At 42.3% G+C, this 18,488-nt stretch overlaps 1 protein-coding gene across 1 annotated transcript in view; it reads right to left on the minus strand.

Moving 5' to 3' along the window:
- Nucleotides 1-636: 636 nt before the first annotated feature.
- Nucleotides 637-18,488, minus strand: part of WDFY1 (WD repeat and FYVE domain containing 1) — a 54,699-nt gene continuing 36,847 nt past the window's right edge. The window contains exons 12-15 of the mRNA XM_010568279.1: nucleotides 4,513-4,691; nucleotides 3,190-3,298; nucleotides 2,103-2,240; nucleotides 637-1,117 (exon numbers count right to left, since the gene is read on the minus strand). Coding sequence (XP_010566581.1) covers nucleotides 1,082-1,117; nucleotides 2,103-2,240; nucleotides 3,190-3,298; nucleotides 4,513-4,691 — 462 coding nt within the window. The 3' untranslated portion in view covers nucleotides 637-1,081. The remainder of the gene's footprint in view (nucleotides 1,118-2,102; nucleotides 2,241-3,189; nucleotides 3,299-4,512; nucleotides 4,692-18,488) is intronic.

Genomic DNA, 18,488 nt, shown 5'->3' on the forward strand with positions numbered 1-18,488 from the left:
TAATGCACAGTAAGATGCACAGCCCAGCTCATTCTTCTCCTCTACTGTTTTACCCCTTTTCCCTTTGTGCAGCTTGCAAAGTTATAAAACACTGAACGAATTGTCCAACCTTCACAAAAATGGGCCATGTTCAACTACTAGAAAGCTGATCATCCCCATAGGTGTATGAATTTGGGACTGGAAAACTCCACTGGAAAAGATGGTTATTGGTGGATACCAAAAGATATACAAGATGATCTTCACCCTAAAATCCCAAAGACTAATTTCTTCTCTTCAGGATATCTCCTGCTCTCAAGCTGCACGCTTCCAAAGATTGTAGTCTTTGTCCAGGTCCAGGGGATCTAGGAAGGGGATAGGAAAATGAGGCAAAAGACAGAAACAGGCCATCCGCATGCAGCAGCAAAAAGGATTCATTAAACCTGGGAGAAGCCTACCTCGAGACAGAACACTCTTCCAGATTAAATGGAGGTGAGGAGTGTGCTCTAGTAGCAGTTGGAGCAGCCTTATTAGCAGACTAGAGCAGAAAATAGAAGGAAGATAGTGAAAGAAAGGGGTTGGTCCAAAGAGAAGAGTATTTCTTATACTAGATGGGTTAATCTTTTCAAACAAGCTTGTGAAATCAGGGCCCACAACAATTTGTCTTTTAGAAAAAAAATATTATTAGACCAGAATAATTGTTACATTCAAAATAATGGACATTTGTACAAAAGTAGAGTCATACGGTCAGCAGTGGACCAAAATTAGTAAAAATACATCTACAAAGTACTGTCAGAGTAACATTTTATGAAGACAAAACCCGTAGCTAAAAGATACGGTACAAAACAAGTGTTTAGTCCAGCAAGGAGAAGAGAAACTAGATCAAGGGTAATAACAACTCTGAGAAACTCATATGCAGAGTAATGCAAGTACAGAATTGTTAAACCCTGTGCTACATTAGCTGACCTTCATCTTCACCATTATACAAACAAATCCCTTTAGTTACTGGTTTTTGGTACTTTTCTGAAGATCTGGCACACTGGGAAGCAATTTCAGGAAGTACATTTTACAGGTGCATACAGCAGTTCTCCAGGTAGTTTTAACATTAAAATGCAGGCTTGTTCATGTACTCTTCCACTGTCTGGGGAAAAAAAAAAAAAAGGAAAAAAAAAAAGAAACAAACAGCTGATGCATTATGGAGTGGTACAGTAACATTCAAACAAACCCCCTTGTCCTCTTTGAAGACAGTTGTAGTTTTGCATGGAATAAGATCAGATTAATTAAAATCTAGAAGTAATTCTCCTTTAAAAACCTTTAACAGCATTTTAGAATCTGATTTTCAAATCACAACATACCATGGTTGTGGCTAAACTCATCATGTCTAGCTGGCCTTGGTATATAGCTGGCTTAGTTTCATGTGCCAGACCCCTGTGAAAAAACTGTTTGACTTGCATAGTATGTCCCTAGCTAGCTCTACCAGCGTGCTGTTTCCTTCAGTATTACAATGCACCCTTCGCTACCTAGGAAAAAATGAAGTAAATCCATCACATTCAACTGCTTTTGACATTCCCGGCTCAACAGTACAAGTTAGGGAAGAGAATTCCTGCATGGTTCTGAATAAAGGTTAGATATCTGTGCCCTGTAGAAAAACTACACAGGTGTTTATGTATGAAAGTGGAGTTTGCCAGCACATATTCTTTCCAATTTTAAATGTTAATAGTAGGTCATCCGTTTCCAATGGATTAGTGAAACAGAACAGATTTTTCTGTATTTATATATACATATGTATACATAAAATATAATCTTAGATTATGTTCTTATATCATATAAATATCTTAAGATATGCCTTAAACTATTTCTTAATATAATATCTGAGAAACTCTAGCAGTTAAACCACAAGAGAGCAACAGCAGCATATGAAGAGCCTCCAGATGATTCTGCAAGGGGGTTGAATTGAAAGCTTATGTAACTGCTACCTTAACTGCACTGTTGTACCTACTGAAACTGAATGTAAGACACATTTGGATAATTAAGTACCAGAAGTGCTTAGCTGTATTTTAAGCTCCTGTCAAACAAGGAAGATGTAGGAAGATGAAGTGTTTGCCTTTTGTCTTCCTCTGCCTTACCTCCTGCAACATGTCAGAGTCTTCTATGGCTTTCACTGCAGACCTCTTTGAAGTTTCTTGTACTTCTCCACCAATTATAAACTCATCAAGAATAAAATAAGCTTTTTCAAAATTAAAGATAATATCCAGCTCGCACACCTGCCAGAATAAAAGGACACCCCACATTTAAATCACTTTTACAGCGTTATAAGCACTACTGGGCCAAAAGTTGTTAAGATGATCAAATGTATTCAACATACGCACTCTCGTGGCAGGTAGCAGGATGAAGAAAGATACTTTATATTATGTAATATTGCAGCTTCTGCACATATTCTCTTCACATATATAGCCTAGGCTTACAGCAAAGATATTCCACTTATTATATTTTATATAATACACTACATTCATACTGCTTTTCAGAGAACAAAGCTGACTTCCTAGCCTACTAACCTTGTAATAGGTCTTATATAGCACTTGTAATATGGGTTACATACATTCATGCACAGTTTCACAGAGCAAGAGAAATTCCCTGTCCTAGTGACCTTACAGCCACCAACCGCTTTTTTGTTTTGAGGCAGTACCAACATGAGTCATGGCACCATGATTTAAATAAGAGATAAATTAAGGTAGTGGAACAATTTCAAAAATATTCATAGAAAAGATGGGTCTCTTGTAGTCTTTAAAGACTTACTGAAAGACTTATTTGGTCTTTTCTTTAAAAAAACACCCACTTTATCTCTTTCCTCTTCATATGTCCTTAATTGTTACACATTATTATGAAACAAACAAAATCAGTATATCTGAAGATGTCAGGACAGAGAATTACAGTCACGCAGCATTTTTTTAAGTAGTTTTCCTCAAGCTTTCTCCTCAAATTCTATGCCAAGACAGATATACAATGCATCAAGATTAATTTGGGGGGAGGAAGCATAGAAAAACAATCTTATGATAGTTTCAGCACTATTTTATAAAATATTCTAATAATGAATTTCGCTCTGGATTGAGAAAGTCTACAGGGCAAGTAGTGCCTATGGAAACACAAAGCAAAACAGTTTATCTGTTTATCAGACAGCCAGGAATGCGGTTCATGGGAGAAAGTGAAACCTACATTTCCAAAGTATCTGTCCAGAAGCTCTACATATCGATGAACGACCTCTAGTGTCAGGAGCTCATTATCCTGGTCTTCTATTGCACAACAAAAATACAAACTGGCATACCTAGGCAAACAAAGGCAAAAATGTGAGAGTGAACAGTGGGATCCTCAGTGCTCTGCTCATCTTTTAGAAGTTAAGCAAATGACAGTTAACGTCTGTTTGGTCTCTAAAATAATATTCCTTCATTCTTATAGTGTCCCGGAAAACACTTTAAAAGATCAGATAATTTAAACAACTTATTAATTTAGTTAGAAGAACAAACTCCACCCTTGGCAAAATGGGATACCTCCAACACTGGTCTTAAAATAAACAGTAAATCAGTAATACTTTAAGGTCTCCCTCACCCACTGTAATAGCACTACAGTAAGTGGGGTCAATTAAACTGTAGGATGAGTTACTGCTCTTTATTAAAAAATAAAAATAAAGGTGGAGAGAGGCACATCTCAGCAAGCCTGCTGGCTATCAAATGACTGACAGTGTTTTACATGGGGCCAGAAAGCATGAAGCTGTTTAGACTGAACAATCTTCATCACTAACTTGCAGCAAAACTTTATGTTTAAATCAACCCAAGATGGGAGTAACAATCTGCATGAAACTCCTTGGTGCTGTGGCTGGAGGCCCAGCTTGTCACAGCATCTGGTCAGATGTTTACATCCATCACTTCACAGCATGGAACTCAATTTTTGCTAAATGGGAGATGCTGCTTAATTTGTACAGTGTGCTATAACTTAAGGCTACTTTTGTTTGCTACAACTTTACAAGAATTAACAGGCAGTTAATGCTAAGCATGGTGTAACTGGGGACCAGGGATTTGTTTGGAAAAGGAAATGGGAAGTAACACTTTCCAGAGCAACAAAATATTTAAAAGACGAAATTTGACAAAATGTTGAAAGTGCCTCAGAACAGCTCCTGCAACCTCCCAGAGAGCCTGATAAAGCTCAGCACGTGTCTCAGCAGGCTACCTTGGGGAATTAGAAGAAGCAGAGAAGCCTAAAGCCTTCTAACAGAATTTCCACCACTAACACTTACTAGGTTACTCCCATTTTTCGCATTTGACAGATTGTACAAGTATTTTTCGGCCCACAATTTACCCTACTGATTTATCCAGGGACATGGTGCTGTTATACACAGATTGCCAATGGCAGGCTCCTACTAGCTTAGTTTAGCACTTAGGGTTTTGTTTGCTGTTTTTCTTAAAGTGAGCCTTTATTTTTCCTCTTCTAGCATGTGTTATTTATATGAATAGTAATTATATGTTCTCATAAAATTACTCACACCTTTTGTAAACAAGCTTGAGATCTTTCCAGTCAACAAAACTACTTGTTTTTTGATTGCGAGACAAAATAATCTGAACAATTTCTCGAACGATCTTTTTCTTCTCTTTATCAGGTAGCGTCGTATACCATTTCTGAAGCCTTAATTTCCCCTGCCGACTGAAGAGCAGTATAAAGTGTATCTAGAGTAAACAAAGCAACATAGTTAATGCCAGGGCCACAGCTAGAGAAGAGCATTCCTCCGCTTAATGCCGGAAAAGTGTGAGATCTTAGTGAAGGCACCTCCAGCCCTGATGTGAAGTTTGGACGGGGCATCAGCGAGGTCTGGGGGAGGTTGAGCGTGGAAGGAGAAATCCCTCCCCTCTCCTGTTTCTTCCCCCGGCAGCTCTCCCCTCCCTGTGGGACCTCTCCCCTAGGCATCCCCTTTGCATCCTCTCCCACCCGTCCTCCCTTACCTTGTGCAGACAGCAGCTTTGCTTCCTATTCCGCCACCTCCCTGGGAACAGGCGGAGCATCACCACTTTGCAGTGGTGAGAAGAGGGTCCCAGCCCCTCCTCCAGCAAGATTAGACATCTTAGTGAAAGGAATAAAGACTTGTATACAACAGGGCTAGGCAGATCAAGGATGCAGTGTGGCACAAGACTAGAAATATGAATACCTAGATAGTAAACAAAATCATCAACAATTCTGGTATAGTGCTATTTCAGGTCACAAACAAAGCAGCATGTTCCTAGAAGAGGCTGTAACGAGCAGAAGAAACCAACTACTTTGGAAAGGGAGCTTGACTAGTTTTACTACAGAAATCACCAGATTATGAAAGATGACCGTGATGACAAAGGACAGAGCTCAGTGACCAAGGATATTATGGTAAATAAAGCATGATACGTACACTGTTCTAAATTTCAGTTTTAAAGCTAGCCATAATTTTACATGGTTTTACCCATGATTTTTTCATGCTTAGCATTAGCAGTATTATTGAAATACAGAAGTGCTAGCTTTTAAATGCCAGTGAGACTTTGGGAGAAAAGTATCAATTCACATTTATACAAATACCTTTATTAGCAGATTAAAATAACTGACCATACTAAGTCTTTAAGAAGTACAATAAGTCATCTACCCACAGCATAGACATGGCTTTAAGAATGCAGGAAATCTATCTGAGGATGACATGATGTCCTCTGCTAAATGAAGGAAAAAAAAAAAACCTGAACAAACTAGCAGCGATAAGAGATGCTTCCAATGGCTGAAGACACTGTGAACTGCCCTGTTCTTGACAGGTATCCCCATTGCTTTTCTCACCAGTACCAATGCTTGAAGGCCAGGGACTTGCGGGAAGGATGTTTAACCATAGTCACAGCCACGTGCACGATGACGGGCACACTGCCACTTGCCTGTGCAGAGATGAGGCTTCCCCTGATGCTGGGAGGACCAGGGAGAAGCACAGGAGCCTCATTTTCCTCAGTTGCTCCCAATCCTTGCAAACTCCAAATAGAAGAGCTGGCAGGTCCCTTGCCACATCCCCATTCCCATTAGTTTAGCCTTACGCTTCCCTACAGCTTCTCAGTCTACACCCTAATCCCTTCCCCCTCTTGTTTTCTATTCCAACTTATTGCTGTACCTATACTTCCCCATCACTCCATCTCCCCAGTGAGGATTAAAGTTAATGTTCACAATTACTAACAAGATTACAATGCAGATTTCTGTAAAGATAAAATCATTCTACGCTCTGGTGAAGTCCAAGCAGAGAAGTACACCAGAGAAGTTTCTATGTAAAAGGCAGAAAAAAGAAAAAAAAAAAAAGCTACTGGGTTTTAAACAAAGCCTTCATTCATAATTCAGAACCATTCTCTAGCTATTAAGTCACATAGTTGTTGAGTAGTCCGGAGATGAGAGTTCTGAATATATTGAGAAAGACTTCAAATGTGGAATCATTTTAGGGAAAGGTGGACTTTTATTCATATGTGCCAATGGCAGGATCTACTGCTGGAAATATGGCTCTTGCCGTCATTAGTCTAATGTGCTTGATAAAATTACAAGGATTTTGTAGCTGCCTTGTGTTGAGTCCTGTAATACTCTCCAGATGAGCCTGCTAAATAAAAACAATTATGCTGCTGGCAGTACACATGGCCTGATTACAGTGAAGATCAAAGTACCATGTTCTTGTCTTTGTTTGTATTACCAACTGGGTTTTGACATGGTAATATTCCAGCTGTCAGGGTTACCCCTTCCCAGTAGATGAAAGGACAGTATTTACTGTCCATACACTTGTCTACTGGGATGAGCTGGATGAATGAAAGACTATTTTGCACAGCACATTAACTCCAAAGCCTTTGTAAAGATGAGTGCATTTTGAAAAACAGAGTGTAAGTTCTGCAGATAAGAGCAGCAGGTCAGTGGGCGTCCATTCAAAAGCAATCAGGCACAGGTAGCAGCTATTTGATAAACAAATTTCTAAAAACATGGTGAATCAGACAGGAGAGGATGATCAGATTTGGCTGAAAATGCAGGGAATTAGTCAATGAATCCCTATCAAAAGCTGACAGCATGTTCAGCATAACAAGATCGTGCTGTTTGAGACATCCGCAGGAAGAAATATATTTGCCTGCAGTGCTTCAATAGGGCAAGATAATGAAAGGGTATTCTGGTTTAGGTTCAGCTGTTGGACCCAACAGACCTTAAATCTAAGTGCCTGCAAGTAACACATATATCTCCAGGAGATATATGTATATGACCTTATGCCTCTAAAAGTTTAAATACCAACAAGCCAGGGAATTACTGTGAATATTACCACCATTTTCTGACCAGTTTACTTCAGCATGTTACGTTTCACCCACAGGAAAGTGAGCTGCTCTCCATTTAAAATTGCTTTGAAAACTCCACTGTTTCATATAAAGATGCAGTTGATGTTTCACCACCACTTTCATGAGCAGAGGCAACAATCTTTGTAATCAGAAAATACCCATTAACGCTCTTAAACACATCAAGATTCATACACAACCTTCAGAAATTCTACCTTTTGGGTCTCCCATCCCACACTGTTTCATAAGCAGAATATAACTGCATAGCTTATAAGGCAATTTTACTATTATAGAAGTATATACAGCTAGAAAATAGATAACAGCCTCTGCTGTAGTCCTTTTCTAATTTTACAGCCTGTGGCAAAATAGTGTACTCTCAAGCCTAGGTACATATTCCTGGGCAGCTGAGAGCTCCTGTAACAAAACAACGTATTAGAAAGTTGCAGATACTTAGAAAATATTGGGGGGGGGTGTTCCTCTTTTGACTCTTCTTCCTTTTTCTAATTTCTAAAATCCATTCAATCTGGGCAAGTCTTTAGGAGGTAAGTAATATTACATTCTCAAGAGGTTAAAAATGGCTTAATTCCTGTAAGCGTAAGTATCCAGTTGCTATAGATGTTGTTTCATTCAGTTCAGCTTTGCTCTGCCCAGCCACACTGACACGATACAACACATTCCTCACTCTCATAGCTCTGTTCATTACAGCTCACTGGGAAGATTCTGATGCATCAATAAACCTGGAAATGTTGACGTACTGAACAAACACAAATCTAACGGCTCATCTGTTCCTTGCTCCTTGACTGTGAAAACATATTTGCTTTCCTATAGTGCTAATGACAAGATGGATGTTGATTAAGGAATTTTTGGTTGGTTTTCAGCAGCCAAACTACAAATAGAGGTAGATTATCCTGCAATGTTTTACTCAGCTTTAAAAGTGCTAATTCCAGAGGAAAACAAAGGCAAATTACTTGCTTCAAGCAAAATACCTTTAAAGCAGGGTGCTTGGTTTCCTTTCCTACTGTTCTAGAGCATGCTGGCTGTGACTAACCATCACCAGACCCAGGGGCGACACCAGAGAGAATTTTTAGGTCCAAGCCTGAGTGGGTCGGGATGAGGCGTGCAGTTCCTATGGGAGCATCGGCTGCCATCACATGTGGAGTCTGTAGGAGACAAGCTTTGGTCTGGGAGCTGAGTGTAATTTTATTAGCTTGTTTTACTGAATCAGACCCAACCACCTACAGCACTGTGCAAAATGATCTCCATAAACATCAGTAAGCAGCCTAAATGACTGCATTTTATATTTGTAGGCCATTATTTTCTAATTGCAAAAACGTGTTTTTGTTTTTTTAAATCAAGCATTTAAACCAGATTTCTAAACCTGAACTCTGTCCCCTTCTCATGCACCTCTGAATCAATTGCAGCTGTAAGTTACATAACAGGTTGGAAAGTTATGGGGCCTTCTCTTTTATGGAGATCTACAAAACTGTACCAGGATAACAACCACCACCCTTAGTTTCAGGGCTACAAAAAATCAAATGGTAGACTTTGACACGAAATAATTTAACAGGAAATAGAACAGACATCGAAAATGCAAAACACAGAAGGTTTACATGTACACAAACAGCAAACGTAAGAAAAATATGTAAAACTAACACACACTGTGACTTTTTTCCACCTTCCTTGGGAGACCTTTCCCTCCTTTTGCTAATGGGCTGTCATGATCTGACAAGCAGCTCTCCCAGGCTTGTCTCCTGGGCTGTCCCCTGAAGGTCCCCTTTGGTGCAGCTTTCTCCAGTATGTGGCCATTTGACACTCCAGACTGATGAAACGCTTTACAGTTGGCTCACTGGTTTCAAACTCGCATCATTTGTTGCTTTTACAGAGGTTTTAAAACTTAACCTAATCTGTACTGCAATGTTTAGTACAACTGTCTAAAGGACTCCAGACTATATTCTATTAGACACAGAACAAACCACCTGTAGGGATATCAAAAGATGACTACATGGGAAGACAAAGCGGCTTTCCTGACTCCCAGGGTCATTTCTGCAGTTTACTGTCCAATGACATAAACACGTAAAAGATGTCACATTTCTTCCGGTGAGGTGAACTCCAGGGGTCAATGCAGTGAGGCTCTAATCCTCCCCACTGTTGAGAAAGAAGAACGTGCGCTAGAAAAGCTTCTCCTCCTCCTGTAATTCAACCTGCATAACATTTGCTGACTGGCTTCAAACCTGTTTTCTGGCATCTGGCTGCTCCAGGTCCCTTGATGGGAGAGGAGGACTGGGAAATGGGAGGACTCCAAGGAGCCTAAGGGAATGGAAGGCAGAATAGCAGTTGCTGGCTGGAAGACTGCGAAAAGCAAGCATCCTTCTCTTTGCTGGGTGCTTGGTTGGGGCAAGGATTTCCTCGGCTAGGCAGCTCTGCCAGTCCAGCAGCACTGGTTTAGACTGCTTCAGCTATAACCTTTCTGAATTCAGTTAAGAGGCCTCCCAGATCAAAGTCACCTTTGTACAACAGAAAGATTCCTGAAATTCACAAGTTAACTAAAATTTGCAAATTAGGAATTACTATCCTAAACCAGACAGCTTGACAGAACTCGGAAACTCTAAGTTTTCCTTAAAAACTTTCTGTTTGAGCCTGCTGCTGCCAGTAGGGCAACAGGCAATATATGACATGCTAATAAAGAAAAACTCATAGACCACGTAAAAAGGGAAGTGGGATGAAAAAAGCCACACCTTCAGCTGCTGACATGACAACAGCTGCTGACAGAAGCCTGGGGAAAACCAGACTGACTGGCTGTACCTGGCGGAGAGGAAGCGACTTTTTATCATAAAGTCCTCTTTTAACTTATTCTGACTCCCTTGAAGTCTGTTTGATCTTCTGGCACTGTTTTAGTGTCGTTGAGTTCATATTCTGCTTATCTTTTACTAGCTGTCATTCTTTCCTCTGATATGAAAGAATGTATTTCCCAACATAGGCAGCTGTCCAGAATTTTTTTTATTAGTATTTATTTTTACATCACATCTGAAAATGAACAAAACCTACTTCCCTTACATTGTTTCTTTTAAAAAGTACGAACATCCAAATTATGCCAGCCATTAGCTCATTTTGTTTTCTCCCAAATATTTGAAGAATAAAAAATTGCTTTTAGTTTTTGCTTTGTTTAGTGCCATTTTTGGAGGGAGGGAAGAAAATACTGAAATTTTTCCAGAAAAAAAGAATAGCTATACTGTGAACACAGAGATGGTTTGGAATGCCAGGCATTTAGGTTGAAGTGAGAAAGAGGTACTGAACAGACATCTATTGACCTAATGTATTAACAATCTAGCCACATCAAGAAGAGACAGAATAACAACGCACTGAAGTACAGGTATTTTGGTATTCTACTGCTGCACAAAGTCCCCATCTGGCTACTGACCTTTAATACATACGCTCTGGGGTTTTAGGGACTTTTAAAGCAATTATGTAAAATCCAAACAAGGCTACTTTATTAAAAATATTAATACCCTTACATGTTTACTCTGTTACTAAAACTTTCATTCACAGCAGCATAGAAGCCAACAGATATGCTTGTTAAATACTGTAGAATCTCAGCTTTAAAATTTAAAACATGTATTTAGTCTGTATGATGTAAGCAAATAAGAAAAAAGAAAATAAGTGAAAAAACAGCAACCCCAAAATACCAAAGCAGCGTGTTGCTGCGTAACTGGCATAGAATTCTTTCTCACTTAATCTCCATTAGAAACATTTCTGAACAATTTCCCCTAAACAATACATCCAAAGTCCATGCAACAAAAGCTGTGCCAGATGATTACGGGCACATGTGACTATAGTTACATATTGATTTTATGCTTTTCACAATGCAGAAGTCACCCTTATCTTATTACTGAAGATTTAAAATTGACCAGCATACTAGCATTTAAAGGATATTTACACCATATACTATTGATCCAGCCAACAACCTTCTTGATAGGCTCCCTTGAGTTAAATAAAACTGTAATCAAAACAGTATAGCTGAGCTCAAGTTCTGAACCAAAAACATCCTGAAGCTCCTCACTTCTGATCCCTACGCAAGGATCAGAAAACAAAGCTCAAGGAAGCCATAAGTGCCCCACAAGCTCCCTCCGGCTCTGCTCCTGCTTATAGCTGCCTCTAGCAGGTCTAGTCCTCCCGACCTTGGCTCATTTCTCATAAACTGGTAGCATTCCTTCAACAACGCCCTCCCTACAGTACAGGCATGCTTGTGCCTCCTCCTCCTCCTCACAGGCTGCTGGGCATCCCACGAACAGCAAAGCCAGGTTTCGGGCACCTCTCCGGAGAGGAGAGATAGCACAGCCTTCCAAGATAGCTCCTAAGATGTAGATGCAAGCAATGACATCCAGTTTTTACAGAGGATAATTATTCTCAGTTTTCTTAAATCAGTGCTTTTTTATTCCTGCAAGTGGAATTACTCGTTTCTAGACAATAAGCAAGGACAGATCCAGGCAGGGAGTTAGCACAAAACCTGTCTCAAACTCTGCAGTTTGACAGCAGGCCACTGACCGCACTACAGCCGTGTGAACCAGAGAGACAGCACTCACACCTTCAGCCTCGGCTCCAGGGACAGACAGTTGCAGGGATGCTAGCTGACTGACCCTACAGAAAGCAGCACGATTTGAAGACATTCAGAACAATTATTCACTAGGTAATCACTTCCCTTCTGCCTCCTGGGCTGGGCTCTCAGAGGCGTTATTTGTTTATACATTTTTGGGAGGCAGTGGAAAATCTTCATTAGGCTACTCTAAGGAGGTGGAGACCAGGGGAGAGGCTGAACAAGCTGCAGAGAGCTACCCCTAATTCACTATAACCCCAGTGTGCTTTACAGGCATAATAAGCCATTTTCCCAGTCTGTTCCTTGAACACCTGGTGAAGAAACGGAGCTAAAATCTAGCCCAAAGGACTCTGGCAAAAGGTGCAGCCTCCTTTATTCTCATTTCCAGTTTGTCTTAGCAGTTATTTGCAAAGCCCTGCTACGTGAAGGCTCTGCAGGGCCCTTCCATTGCCTCCGACCTTTCGAGGAGCAAAGTTAAAATGCTTTGCTCTGGGACAGGGTGGGCACACCAGAAGGTGATGAGTTTCCCCGGCTCCTCAGCCAGCTGACAGATAGTGCTTCAGCCCGGGGACACCTGTGCCTGCTGGAGCAGGAACGCTGCAGGTCTGCAGCAGCCTCACACCCATTCCTCCAGCTTCCAACAGACGCTCACAGAAAACCTGAGCTCTGGAAGGACCAAAGATACACCTGACCACAGTTGTGAATGACTCTGAAAGAGCACAGGCCTAATTTTTTGGCAACATTGTAGCACTTCATTTAGGCATTTTCAATAGAGACATTCTCAATCTTCCCTTTTAAAATGGCATTTTTTCATTAAGGTAAAAAAACGACTTGGACTTAATAACCTAAACATAAAAAAGCAACCATTGTTTACGGAAGGAAGGGCCAGAGCACAGGATCTCACGGAATGTTTTATGCTGGCCCAAAATTTAGCCTCCGGAATGAAAAAGTGGACCAAAAATCAATTCTGCTATTCATCTGGGTCTTGTCATGAGACTTGGAGGAAAGGAAATGCCTGAGGTACTGTCCCTTCCCCATCCCCATCTCCTGAGCCCAGTTGCTGTTGAGTTGTGAGAGTTTCATGTCTCCACTCCCATGAGCTCAGAGCAGACAGGCAGACACTCACCCAACACTTCACATGTTCTCCTTCCAGCAGGCAGCCTTGCAAGACGAAGGCACAACATGGTGAATTTATGCATTTTCTTCAAACAAAAACGATGCCATTTCTCATTCCCTTGAGGTTTGTGTCTACTGCTCGCCTCAGGGGACTAAGCAGAGGGTGATGACCATACAGGAGTTCCTGTGCTAGTTAACGAGAGCCATCGATAACTGCTAGTGTCTGAGCGAAACTACCTTCAAGCTCCTATGGCAAGCAGCAAGGCAACAACAGGAATTTACTGGCTGCTGAAGAAGGATTTTAATGCCCTGTCTTCTCTTCTCAGGCCTGAACAGAGGACTGCAGATGGACATCCTACACAAATTCAGCAAGTTAGAGAAGAAAAAAAGACTGGTGCGTAGAGTACCTGGGGTTACATCTGTGATACTGAGAAACATAAATCCAGGACATACTAAGCCAGAAAGACATGTCTGGCCAGAAAGGCATGTCAAGCTTGCCTTCAAACACACAAATGTAAATTTTATTTTCCCATCCTACCCCTGTGACTCTGCATGCTATATTCCTACTCACAAATTAAATACCATTTGTGCGTGACTGGATCTTGCACCTCTATAAACTGCAACATCTGCAAAAATGCAAAGGCCCAGGGGTGGCCACTCAAAAAAGCATACACCCACAAAGCAGCCAAGTAAATGCAGATGACAGCCTGCAGGAATAGGACAGTAGGGAAATGAATGGGCAGGGGTGGTAATTAGTAGCTGTGCATATGTGATACAGAAAGAATTCTTTTTACAGGAGCAGTAGAGTTTTAATTTAGGCATCACTGGGAAGACTGCAACAGGCACAGAAATGCCTGATGTACATGCCAAAGCATAAACCTTGTAAGTACTTCGGGGAGGAGCAGCTCTACCTGCCCTCCCTGCCCCATCAGTTTCCTCAGTACTTTCATCATTTTGACCCTTTGCTGCTCTTGCACATAACTGGTGACTTCAGAAGGCAGAAGGTCTATGGGATGGTTTATAAAGCATGGGATTTTGAAGTAGTTAGAGTAAAGGTATAGAAAAGCAGCCAACATTTACATGGTCCACATGCCTGGCAGCATTTTCTTGCCTCCTCATAGCCCCGGCTGCCGGTTACCCCTCCTTCCAGCCCTCTTCAGGCATTTGCCTACCCCAGATGCCATGGCTTTCTCCAAAGCCCTCGAGGCACTCCACATCCTAGTAACTCCTGGCTCTGAGACATGCCTACAATTTCCTTATTTGTGAGTGAAAATATAAAAAAAGTGACTTAAGCAAAGTATTAGCAGATCATCTATCATAACATTTCATTTGCTTTCCCAAAGTGAGCTTATTGCCCAGAGAGAGTAAAGTGTGCATCGCAATTACTGCATAGCCAGCCAGTCCAGAGTGGTCTCTAGCATAACAGTGACAACCTGTAATGACAGCGAGTACTTGAGAGAGAATATCCACAACTGGAAGAGGACCACATCAATAGTCAGAGATTACAGACTCCCTGAGAAGGACCCTAAAAAACATTTTTCCTAGCAGATCCTATAAAATGGTATTCAAAGTCCAACTGAATGACAGGTAGTAACTGAATACTGGATTATGGATCACCCCCTGAGCAGTACTCTGATCTGAGCAGCTTCCAGAAGGGGAGAGCATAAGTAACAGGGCATGTGTAAAATCATTGTGGTAGTCCTGTCTCCAGGAATCACAGGTTTAAGGATTCAGGTCCAGAAACTGGATCCAGACAACCTACCTGTGGACCCATCCTCTATGAACTGCCTAACTACGAGGACACCCACAGCACCCTTGGCAGTGGATTAAAAACATTAATCTAGACTGTGTGAAAAAGTATTCTTTTTTGTTTTCTTTACATTTAGTGCATAAAAATTTCACAGGATGTACCCTGACTCTTCTTGTAGCAACCATTCTTTATAGCGTTCATGATTTCATGCATTTCTATTACTTTCCCTGTAGTCATCTCTTTCTAAGCTGAAAAGTCTATCTACTCAGGATCTTCCAAAAAGGATGCCATTCCATTACCATTATCTACTCCCACACTAATAGTTCACAAGATAAATAAACAAAGAAATACCACATGGACTTCCTTTTTCTTTTTTTTTTTTCCCCCATGTAGAATGCTGCCTCAAACAATAGGAATCATTTATTTGTAATTTCCTCTCCTTCCCTCATTTATTCTAATTTGCTGCCCTTCTTGTCTTTCAGAGGTAAATGCCTAGAGGCAAAGTTCATCATCTTTGCTAGGCCAATACACAGCTGTATCAGAGAGTGGAAAAAAACAGTTATTCTTCAAACTGTAGATAGTAAATTCTGTGCAGCATTGAAAACATCTTTTGTAGAGCTGTGTCTATTTTAACAATTAAAAGCACTGAGACTGTTGGTAAGTTCAATATGCAGAACAGATGAGAGTTCATTTCCAAACACCAGGCAGGCGTCAGCAGCTGCAGTCACTTCAACTAATATTTCACCCAAACTTCTAGATCAGTGACTGGTATCAAATGTCTTGCTAAGTGGAAACAGTGCTTGCCCACTTCTTTTCTATTTAGGCCAAGTACATTTTTAGAGCTCCTGTGCCCAATGGGATTCTTTTGATCTTTCTCCAGGGTTTCAGATCATGCCCACAAGTACTGATTTTTCTCACTGTTCTGATGAGCAGCAAAGGGAGGAGTGAAGCAGGCCCTTTACTATGGAAGCACCAATTCTACACTCAAAGCTACGCAAGCAGAGCCACGTACTGTCATGAAAGTAATACTGATAACACTGAGGTGGCAGTAGGATCAAGGTGTTGTAACACTTACAGGCATGAAAAACTACAGCAACACGTGTCCTTGGGGAAACTAATAATTTTCTCCTCTCTGCTCTCTCCCTGCTCTTCAACTTTGTTGAGACAGCAATCCTTCAGGACATGTTTCTCTGCTGCACCCATATATGTCAGGGAGCAGAATTCAGTCTCTTTTCTAAAAAGTTTTTTGTTTTTTTTTTTTTTTTTTAATATAGCACGAAGTAGCAGCCAGGCAGAAGAGCTGTCTGTCTTAGCACGATGTGAAGTTAGCTTTGCTAAACAGACTCTTTCCTGAAACTTCCCTGGAAATCTGCAACAGAGCAAACAACTGAAACAACCCTCTTGCTAAGACACAGTACCATTTGCACAAGTACCTTCCATTCAGATCTCAAAACACAGAAAAAAGGTGGCAAGCACAACTATGTCATTCCAAACTGGAGGAACCGATCTACAGAGAGTTTAAATGACCTGTTGAAAGTTCTTCACTCATGAGCCTGAATAAGGCTTATTCTTGGTTTGTAACCCAGTAACCCTTATTTCTTGACACATAACCCAGTGTAACAACCCCTTCACGGAGACTGGATGACAGACAGAGGAATTTTAAGTGAAAGCATACCCTGACAAAAGCAGCTTTTCATCAGCACTGGTTCTACAACAGGAGAACGGGGCAAGGCTGACAGCAGTAGTTAATGTAATAATGCCAGCAAGGGTTTGTACTATGACCTCAGAAAAGGAAAAAAAATTGTAACAATCAATACAGCAGTCTCCAAATTGTCAATAAGCAGCACTATGGTAAGCAGTACTCCCTTGGGACCATCGTGAGTGCTTTGAAAACTGGCATTTGTGAAGTGCGTGCATCAGGGAGGGTTCTGAGATCAACTTCCCTGAAATCAGCTCCGGTATTTACTGAGCTTCAAGGGCAAAATAGGAACTCCAGTTGTTTACATAAACTTTACCCGAGGGCAGTGGGTATGTAGGGCTGTCTCGGGGTGTAATCGGTAAGGTTGTATCTATATAGGGACTTAAGGTGTGGAGATTGCATTGCCATCTGTAAATTCATTACTGTGCATATTCTATTTGCAAATGTAATGACAGGTACACCTTTCTAAATACACTAGACTTAACACATACTTAGCATTCTGGCTAAACCACTGAAAAGAAACGCCATAGCTCTGCCTTTGAAGATAGAGACAACAAAACTTGGCCTCCGATGAAGGAGTTGAGAGACTTCTGTTCAGGTGCACTGCCAGTTACTGGTATTACAGATGCACATAATTGGCAAACCGTGCAAGACAGCACCTCGGGGCATGCCTGCAGAACCCGCTTCGAGTCTGAATTATCAAGCAGCTAGAAGGTTTCTCAATTAAGAGGCATCCCCGACCATCTCGCTGCTCGAAAGCCCTAAGTCCTCCTTGGGGAAAAGCTAGCCATTGTTCAGAGGATATTGGTCATAACACTTAACAAAAGAGAATAACCATGGCAACTTTTCTGATCCCAGCAAACCACCACCAAGCACAGCACTGGAGAGCCAAATGGCCTCCGTCCCGGGATGCTGCCTGTCAGCCCTTTAAGCTGAAGGGCTGCTGCCCCCTTCCACGCTAAAACGAGCAGCTGCTGCCGCCTCTACCCAGCCGCGGAGCCGGGTTGCGCACGTAGACTGCTTGCCAATAGACAACACGCGAGGAACAGAACCAGACCCACACGCTCTCTCACAGACGCGTTGCTCGATGGAAAGGCAGAGCCAAGTTCCGACCACCCCCGTGAGACCAGGCAGTTGAGCAGAGGCACCCGAGCTGGAGGCAAGGCTGCCGCCCAAGCTCTCCGCTCACCCGGCACCAGGGAATACACAGGAGGAAAAGCTCTTCCCAACGCTCCCACCACCAGAAAACCCGCTGCCCAACACCGCTCTGCTTTGACGCCGGAGCCAGCCAAAAGACACAGATCCATATGAAACCACATTCGATCCTCCTCCAAGCGCTGGAGCAGGCCTGAACCTCAGCTCCTCAAGTTACAGGAAGACCTTCTAAAACCTCCCTCTGTCACAGCCTTGTTTTCCTGGTTGGCTACGAAAGGCTGTCAGCGTGACCCAAGGTTACCCCGAGGGTCAGAAGACAGAAAGGAAAAGAATATAGCTTTCGTTTCCTCAAATCAGGTGCAAACCTTGTTCAAACCCGCTTGGAAATAGCATTTGTGCTTCGCGGAGCAGCCCACGCAGCCCTAGCAGACAGGCTGGCACGCACTTTCTAAAGAACACGTTTTAGCTCTAAAGCCAACTCAGATTATTCCAGCAGAACGACTTTTCAAAAAACCCCAAGTTTCGTTCTTCCAAGCACAAACGAGCCGCGGCCGCACCGTTTCGGGACCAGCCCCAAAGCCCCGGCACGCCAGGACAGGGGTATTCGGCTGGCAGAGCGGTTCCACGTTTGAGCCCACCTCCGCGGGGACTTTGCTTTTTCGGGCAGCGCGCAAACGTTTCTGTTTGCTTTAGGCTCCTGGGGCAGCAACGCCCGGGCCGGCCCTGCCGAGGCTCTCCCCCCGGCCCAGCCCGGCTCTCCCCCCCGGGCAGAGGAACCCGGTCCCCGCGGCTCTAAGGCGAAGCCCAGAGAACGCGCCCGTCGAGGGGGGCTGCGCCGCCGGCCCGGCCGCGGCACCGGGCAGGGGGGGA

This window comes from Haliaeetus leucocephalus, unplaced genomic scaffold (genome assembly GCF_000737465.1).
Source record: "Haliaeetus leucocephalus isolate CR32 unplaced genomic scaffold, Haliaeetus_leucocephalus-4.0 Scaffold240, whole genome shotgun sequence".
Classification (NCBI taxonomy): domain Eukaryota; kingdom Metazoa; phylum Chordata; class Aves; order Accipitriformes; family Accipitridae; genus Haliaeetus; species Haliaeetus leucocephalus.